This window comes from Centrocercus urophasianus, unplaced genomic scaffold, assembly GCF_019232065.1.
Source record: "Centrocercus urophasianus isolate 14NV4802_14NV808 unplaced genomic scaffold, USGS_Curo_1.0 seq_27, whole genome shotgun sequence".
NCBI classification, from domain to species: domain Eukaryota; kingdom Metazoa; phylum Chordata; class Aves; order Galliformes; family Phasianidae; genus Centrocercus; species Centrocercus urophasianus.
The window spans coordinates 14,255,988-14,265,081 of NW_024884833.1; the positions used below are offsets into that span (position 1 = coordinate 14,255,988).

At 43.3% G+C, this 9,094-nt stretch overlaps 1 protein-coding gene across 1 annotated transcript in view; it reads right to left on the reverse strand.

Moving 5' to 3' along the window:
- Window positions 1-3,924: 3,924 nt before the first annotated feature.
- The window catches only part of HSD17B3 (hydroxysteroid 17-beta dehydrogenase 3), a 27,084-nt gene continuing 21,914 nt past the window's right edge, over window positions 3,925-9,094 (reverse strand). The window contains exons 9-11 of the mRNA XM_042826850.1: window positions 5,002-5,067; window positions 4,697-4,846; window positions 3,925-4,035 (exon numbers count right to left, since the gene is read on the reverse strand). Of these exons, the coding sequence (XP_042682784.1) occupies window positions 3,925-4,035; window positions 4,697-4,846; window positions 5,002-5,067 (327 nt within the window). The remainder of the gene's footprint in view (window positions 4,036-4,696; window positions 4,847-5,001; window positions 5,068-9,094) is intronic.

A 9,094-nucleotide genomic window follows, 5' to 3' on the forward strand; every position in this document is an offset into this window, starting at 1 on the left:
GTCAGGGAAGTTAAAGTCCCCCATGAGGACAAGGGCAGGCGACTGTGCAGCTTGTGCCAGCTGCTTATAGAATACCTCGTCTGTTTCTTCATCTTGATTTGGAGGTCTATAACAGACGCCTACCAGGGTGCCTGTCTTGTCAGCCCTTCCTCTGATCTTTACCCATAGGGATTCAACGTTATCGTCCCCAGTCATAACCTCAGTAGCGTAAAAGCATTCCCTAACATAGAGAGCCACACCGCCACCCTGCCTTCCTTGCCTATCTTTCCTGAAGAGTTTATAGCCATCCATTGCAGCACTCCAATCATGGGAGCAATCCCACCACGTTTCCGTTATGGCAACTAGATCATAGTTTGCCTGCTGCACAATGGCTTCCAACTATTCTTGTTTGTTGCCCATGCTGCGTGCATTAGTGTAGACGCACCTCAGCTGAGCCCCTTGCCTCTCACCTAATCCCAATACCACTTCCCCAGGCTGCTCTCTAGCAGGCCTGGCTTTATCCCCCTCCCCCTTCCTATCTAGTTTAAAGCCCTCTCTACAAGTCCCGCCAGCTCCTGGGCAAGTATCCGTCTCTCTTTTGGAGACAGGCAATTCCCATCAGCAGACCTCAGGCCAGATGCCGAGTACACCACCCCATGATCAAAGAATCCAAAATTCTTGCGCTTGCACCAGCCTCTCAGCCATGCATTTACAAGATGGCTTTTCCTGGTCGTCTCAGCGCTCATCCCTGCCACCAAGGGAATACTGGCAAACACTACTTGTATGCCCGCTCCATCAACTAACTTCCCCAGTCTCCTAAAATCATTTTTTATAATCCTCAGGCTTCTAACAGGGATCTCATCACTGCCGGCCTGAACTATCAATAGAGGGTAATAGCTGCCATATCAAATTCTTTCTCATTGTGGGTGGTCCTCCAGAACAGTAGGGCCCTGTCTGCATTTCCAGCCTTGATAGCAGACTGTTTACAACATTAGTATTCAGTGGTTTAGGGGTTTATTTCCTCTGCTGTAAATTGCTTGTCTAGACAGATTTGCAGCTCAAACCTTTGCAAAATTTACTAAGTTACTGATGTAATCCATTGATGAAGTATATTGTATTGTTTAAGGCAATCCTGTACTAAATATTTCCCATTTTCCTTAATCTAGAAGCCTTGCAGACTGACCAACTGAAAGTTGTTTTGCTGAGAGATTGTCTCCTTTTCCTGAGCATGGTTTAGTTCAACAGCAGAAATATCTGTGAGTCAAGTGCTGTTTGCATCCCATGATTCTAAATTGCTTTAACTGATAACCTCTGTACTCAACAAACTTAGAAAAGAAAAAAAAAATGGCAGAATTAAGCAACAGTAAAATCTAACCTGGCCTACATATTCAAAGCTCTTTGAGACTCCTCACCCTATAATAATAAAAGAAAGTTCAAAAATACCTGATTTTCTGCAAACTGGCATTTTGGCTTATTTGGGGCATGAGCAGGGAAGCCCTTTTTGGAAACAGTCCTGAGGGGTCTGCCAGGCTATGCTAACATTTCACACAACACTTTTACCCCATAGCACTTGATTGGATGGTTCGGGCACTCACCAGGCAGCAGTCCTCGCCCATCCTGCAGCCATGGCCAAGGACCTGTCACCACCAGGACTTCAGGGCTGAGGATGGCCAGGGTTGGTAGTAGCCTGTCCCTCAGAATGTGTCCCCAGCAACTGGGGCTGCAGGCTGCTTTTAGGCATTTTACCATTGCAAGCTCAGGCTGGGCAAAAAACTAGGCACTTGAGCCAGGAGTAGATGCACCAGGCTGCCTGCACTGAGGCTGAAGGAGGCATGGGGACTAGGTAGCTGTGGAACACTGAGGTATTCCATTGCTCATATCCAAGAGACTGAAGGCACTGCCCCTCTCTGGGACCCTGCTGCTTCTCAGGACACTCCTACCCCTGACTAAATCCTGAGGTGGGCATTTTGCCTCCCTGCACCTCTCCTTCCTGCTCTATAAAACAGAAGCAATGCTGAGCCCTCTTACAAGATTCTCAGAAAACCACTGGACCAGTTAACAGCACAGGAGCTGCAGGCAGTATTATTTGTATCATACTTCATCACTCACTGTAACATAACATAGATGCTAAGGAGGAAGCAGAAATCCTGAGGTGCTTGTCTTCTCATTCCTCTTCTCCCAGGCAGGGAACAGCTCTGTCTTTTTATTCCCATTTCTGTTTCCCTCTCAACCAAGGCCATTTGAAAGCAAGAGCAGCTGACAGATCTTTGGTGGTGTTTGATTGGAACTCAGAGGAGGACATGGCATGCAAGATGCAGAGGAGGGCACAATTTCTTCTTCAGGCTCAGGCACTAGTGGCTGAACACCCCTTCTTCAGTGGGCTGGCCAGAGAGGAGAAACCTCCCACAGCAGCCTTATGCTAATACAACATGAGGAAAAGCTGCCTGGAGAGTGCAAATCAGGGAGATCCTAGCCTCACATTATACAAGATAACCAGCCAGAAGTTCAAAGTGTGTCTTCTCCAACAGAGTGGCCAAAATAGAGCAGCAAGTGACAAGATCCACCAGAAATCATTCAGCTTCAGCAACAGTCTGCAATAATCACACACCATTCACAGTCATAAAAAAATCTGAAAAAAACCAAGAAATATGGAAATGTTCCTAATTATAGATCGCAGGACTTTTAAGCTTTGGAAAGAGTCTCCAGCATTTATTAAGCTCTGGTTGTGCCAATGCTATTCCTGTACTATGATAATTCCTGTTTATTAGATACACTGATATTTGTCTCCAGTGGCAATAATACAGATCTTCTGTCTCTGTGAGGAGGTTGAAAGAACGTTCTTTAACTTGAGTTAGGTAGCTCAGGCATGTTGCTGTCCCCATTCATCTTGCTGGGACTATTCATGCATGTAAATCAGACATGTGAAGAGCTGTACATAGGCACAACATCAGTATGTATTTGGAACAGATAGGCAAGAAAAGGAGAGACGTGCTGCATTTCATGCTGTAACAGAGAATACAGTGTTTGAAATCTATGATGCATGGGCACTTCTACCAATGGCAAACACAACCTCTGCACTCTATTCAAGCCTCTTATTGAATGAGCATTTCTCTCAGGAAATTCATTTTTTGGCTCATATGTAGTATTTGTCATATATAGTCCATATTTATTTGTTGAAGAGCTGCACAAATATCACACTTACCAGAACATAATTTAATCACTGGTAAACACATTTTTTATGCAGCAATGAACAGACCATTTCTATTCCTTGCTATTCAAATCAACAATGCTGAATGCCCTACACAGACATCTCACTTTCATTTCTAGATATTTTCTGCTTTCAGTCAGTCGCAGTTTGATTCAAAGAATTGTTTTACATTAAGTCTATCTTTTGCCTATGATCCTGCCTCTTCCAGCCCTTCTCAGACAATGCAGAGGTCATTGATAATCTCAGTATAGAAGTAGATATCTTATGGCTGCAGATCTCCAAAGTTCCAGCATTTACTTTCCATACTGAAAGCTTCCTTTTTTTTTTCCTTCCTGCAGACTTCCTTGACTTTATAGAAGAAACCAGGTAGAAAAAACACACATTGTAAAAACATTTAAAAAACTGTAAACAAGTTAGGGAACAAAGCAAATTATTGTTTTATTTGTGAAGATCAAAAAAGCATAAATGTCTGTGGCCTCCAAGCTCAAGTTAAAATAGTAAGAGTAGAAGAAACTCTTAATAGAACCTATCCAAAGCACAGAAGTCACTGGAAAGGGACAGTAATGAATTTCAATGAATGACAGTAAGAATTTCAATTATCTTTTGATGCGTGATTTGCATGCAGGTGTGTTTCCATCTGATTTGACTTTTTTCTACGTACACGGAGCCATGGTTAAATGCTTCCTGTTGGAGTTTCCCATTGCATGTTATCATTTAAATAAAAAACAAAAAAAGATTTAGGATGTCCTCCACCTCTTCTTAAGATAACTGGTAAATGCCTGCAGGGCTGCTTCTTGAAGCCTGTCACTGTGGAGTACCCATAAAGGAACAAGCTGCAGAACGCATGCCTTTAGAATAATCAAGAAAAAACAATGCAAAATCAGAAGGTTACAAAAACCTTTTGAAAGAAATTAACCACATGATCAGAAAGATTGTAGAATATAATAAATATATAAGATTTGACTTCATATTTTTAGTACAAATGTTTCCCTCATCAGAAAATGCTCTTTCTTTCTCTGTTCTTATCCTTATACTTCTGTTTGATGATCACCATTAACAGCTGCCATATGTATGTATATGTATATATGTATGTATTAGTTTGATATCTTGAGGAATTTATATTTATGTGACAGTACAGTCTGTTTTTATGTACTTTCCTTTCTTCACTAATAAATTTTTAATCTACTGATTGGTTTCTTTAAAGGAGTAGAGTCTTGGATATATTCTTGGTAGGAAACTGGCAGCTGGAGAAGAGATGAAGACATCAAACTGACCTCAGCTCAAAACATAGAAGTTGAGAATATTGCACTTTGCTTACAGCACTGCACTCTGCATGTATCTTCTTCCCTTCCATATTAACATTATATGCCATATTAACATTAACCTATTCACAGTTTGTCTTTTGAAACGTAACTTTAAGATTTCGAAAATGAACCAAAAAAAACGATGAGCCCAGGCAGACTTGATTCAACTTTTAGAATCTGTTTACAAATTATCATATGCAATTACCAGTAATTCATGGGCTAAACATCCAAAAATCTCATCTCCGAAAGTGACGTAATGCAGTGATTCACTAACAAACTCTTCCGCAGTCTTTGTAATAAGACCAGGTTTTTGGTGCATTGTCATTGGAGTAGAGACGCCGTAAGGAGCCACTACCTAAAATAAGGCATGTAGTAAGAGTTTAATGTTATCAGACATCTACATAAGACCATTCACTCTGCAGAATCTCATGGCATCTGAGAAACTGTAAAACATATCTGCAATGGATTAAGGCATGATATGGAATAAGTAAAGGTAAGATATAGTATCACCTGTATGATAATTCCCTTTTCTTTATACTCTGCTTGTAGTGCTTTGGAGAAAGTACATATAAAGGCCTAGAATAAAATAAAATGAAATAATGTTAATGCAGGAAATTATGTATTTTCACAAATACTCAAAAATTTATGCCTGAACATCTTAGACAACCTGAGGCACAGTTAGTGGTGAAAAAGTGTTTGAAGACACATTTTTTGCTCTCTTCCACTAGTAACAGCAAGATCAGAGAAGACAATGTCTTGCACTGGCCCAAGCTAGATATGAAACAGGTATAACTGCAGACCTTTATCAAAAATTTATCATATTTATGAAAATGCAAGAAATAAAAATATTAGAGTCCCATTTATCTTAGTTCTTGTTGCATGTTGTTGCCATCTCTGAATAACATCTACCTTCCCAGTCCAGGACTTATATTGCTCTTTCTTGAAATGAAAAGATCAGTGAAACACAACTCAAGCCTGTAATATATGTCTATGACCAAAGCGTACAAATGTGATTTTATTTATATATATATGTATTTGCTGGAGATTTATTCATTTGCTTGTTTGTTTTTAGGCATCAACCTTTAGGGTTTATCTTTCTAAGCTTTTCTTCTCACCATGAAGATTGCGTGTACATGAATGTATTTTGTGTAAAAGCTGGCTTTTTAATATAATGAATGATTTTAGAAATATTCAGAAGCTTAGCAACACTGAACATAGTTAGCTTAACAACTTTATTAATAAGAGATAAAAACCATATTAACCAGATGTCATGGTTCTATGTTTTTGTTTTTGTTTTTGCTTTTGGGTTTCAGTATTCCACATCAAAATATCATGCAGTGTACGGGGCATTAAAGTGTCACTGCCCCAATCCCAGCTACCTATCCCTGTACATTACAGAAGTCACGGGATCTGGCCCTTCCGGGTGGGGGGGGCGCTCTCTTGCTGCCTTGCAGTGGGTGCTGGAGGGTGCTTTCCTAGCCGTTCCAAGCTTTTCAGGTTTGAATCGGTCCTGGGAACTCTCTCTCTCTTATCTTGTCTGATTTATTAATCTCAATTTCAATTAAATTGTATAGATTGTGTTATTTTGTATTCCAACATTATAGTAAAATAAGTTTTCCTCCATAGATTGTTGCCGCTGTTCTTTTCCTCCCTTCCTTCCTTCCCATTTTTTGTGGGACTGGGGTGGGGGCTGAGATAAGCCTCACTGGTAAGGACTGGCAAAAACATCCTATTGTGACGGGCCCAGGGGCTCCATGTATACTAGGTATTGATTATCTCAGAAGGGGGCATTTCAAGGATCCTAAGGGGTATCGATGGGCCTTTGGAATAGCTGCTGTGGACACAGACAACATTAAGCAGCTGTCTGTTTTGCCTGGCCTGTCAGAAGATCCATCTGTTGTGGGGCTGCTGCGAGTAAAAGAGCAACACGTACCGATTGCTACAAAAACGGTGCACAGGCGTCAGTACCGCACCAACAGGGATTCTTTGCTCCCCATTCATAAGTTAATTCGTCAGCTAGAGAGCCAGGGAGTGATCAGCAAAACTCACTCGCCTTTTAACAGCCCCATATGGCCAGTGCGTAAAGCCAGTGGAGAATGGAGGCTGACGGTGGACTACCGTGGCCTGAATGAAGTCACACCCCCTCTGAGTGCTGCTGTGCCGGACATGTTAGAACTCCAGTATGAACTGGAGTCAAAAGCGGCCAAATGGTATGCCACCATTGACATTGCTAATGCCTTCTTTTCCATCCCTTTGGCCAAAGAATGTAAGCCACAGTTTGCTTTCACATGGAGGGGTGTTCAGTATACCTGGAACCGTTTGCCCCAGGGGTGGAAACACAGCCCGACCATTTGCCATGGGTTGATCCAAACTGTACTGGAACAGGGCAGTGCTCCTGAGCACCTGCAGTACATTGATGACATCACTGTGTGGGGCGATACAGCAGAAGAAGTCTTCACGAAAGGAGAGCGAATAATCCAAATTCTTCTGAGTGCTGGTTTTGCTATTAAGCGAAGCAAAGTGAAAGGACCTGCCCAGGAGATTCAGTTCCTAGGCATAAAGTGGCAAGATGGCCGTCGTCACATCCCGACAGATGTGATCGACAAAATCACTGCTATGTCTCCACCCACTAGCAAAAGAGAGACACAATCTTTTCTGGGTGCAGTGGGCTTTTGGAGAATGCATGTTCCAAACTACAGCCTCATTGTAAGCCCCCTTTATCATGTGACGCGAATGAGAAATGAGTTTACATGGGGCCCTGAGCAGCAGCAGGCTTTTGAACAGATTAAACAGGAGATAGCCCGTGCCGTGGCCCTAGGGCCAGCGCTGACGGGACAGGGTATAAAGAACATCCTCTATACTGCTGCTGGAGAGAACGGTCCCACTTGGAGTTTGTGGCAAAGAGCCTCAGGAGAGACCCGAGGCCAACCCCTGGGATTCTGGAGTCGAGCCTACAGGGGGTCGGAAGAGGGCTACACTCCAACTGAAAAGGAGATCTTAGCTGCATATGAGGGGGTTCGGGCTGCTTCTGAAGTAGTCGGTACTGAAACACAGCTCCTTCTGGCACCTCGACTGCCAGTGCTGAACTGGATGTTTAAAGGAAAGGTTCCCTCCACCCATCATGCTACTGATGCCACTTGGAGCAAGTGGATTGCACTGATTAGACAACGAGCACGGATGGGGAACCTCAGCCATCCAGGAATCCTAGAGGTCATCATGGACTGGCCTGAAGGTAAAAAGTTTGGAACACCACCAGGAGAAGAAGTAGCTCGTGCTAAAGAGGCCCCACCATACAATGAACTACCAGAGAATGAAAAGAAATATGCCCTGTTCACAGATGGATCGTGTCGTATTGTGGGAAAGCATCGCAGATGGAAATCTGCTGTGTGGAGCCCCACACGACAAGTTGCAGAGGCCACTGAAGGGAAAGGCGAATCAAGCCAATTTGCAGAGGTAAAGGCTGTCCAACTGGCCTTAGATGTCGCTGAACGGGAGAGGTGGCCAATGCTCTATCTCTACACTGACTCATGGATGGTAGCAAACGCCTTATGGGGGTGGTTGCAGCAGTGGGAGCAAAATAACTGGCAAAGAAGGGGTAAACCTATTTGGGCTGCTGAACTGTGGAAAGACATTGCTGCCCGAACAAAGACTATAGTTGTAAAGGTGCGTCGTGTAGATGCTCATGTGCCCAAGAGTCGGGCTACTGAAGAACAGCAAAATAACCATCAAGTAGACCGAGCAGCCAGAATTGAGGTGGCTCAAATAGACCTGGACTGGCAGAACAAGGGTGAATTATTTCTAGCTCGATGGGCCCATGAGACCTCAGGTCATCAAGGGAGAGATGCAACATACAAATGGGCTAGAGACCGAGGGGTGGACTTAACTATGGATGCCATTGCACAGGTTATTCATAACTGTGAAACATGTGCCATCATCAAACAAGCCAAGAGGATGAAACCTCTCTGGGAGGAAGGGCGATGGCAAAAGTACAAATATGGGGAGGCATGGCAGGTTGATTATATCACCTTGCCACGATCTCGCAATGGTAAGCATTATGTGCTTACTATGGTGGAGGCAACCACTGGGTGGCTCGAAACATATGCAGTACCCCATGCTACCGCCCGAAACACCATATTAGGGCTTGAGAAACAAGTCCTGTGGCGACACGGCACCCCAGAAAGAATTGAGTCAGATAATGGGACTCATTTCAAAAATTGTCTTGTAAATACTTGGGCCAAAGATCATGGCTTTGAGTGGATTTACCATATTCCCTATCATGCACCAGCCTCTGGTAAAATTGAACGATACAATGGATTGTTAAAAACGATGCTAAAAGCACTGGGTGGCGGAACATTTAAGCACTGGGAGAAGCATTTGGCAGAAGCCACCTGGTTAGTCAATACCAGAGGATCTATCAATCGTGATGGTCCTAACCAATCCAGTTCCCTACATACCGTAGAGGGAGATAAAGTCCCTGTTGTACATGTAAAGAACATGTTAGGAAAGGCAGTTTGGGTTCTTCCAGCTTCTGGAAAGGGCAAACCTCTCCGTGGTACAGTTTTTGCCCAGGGACCAGGATGCACTTGGTGGGTAATGCAGAAGA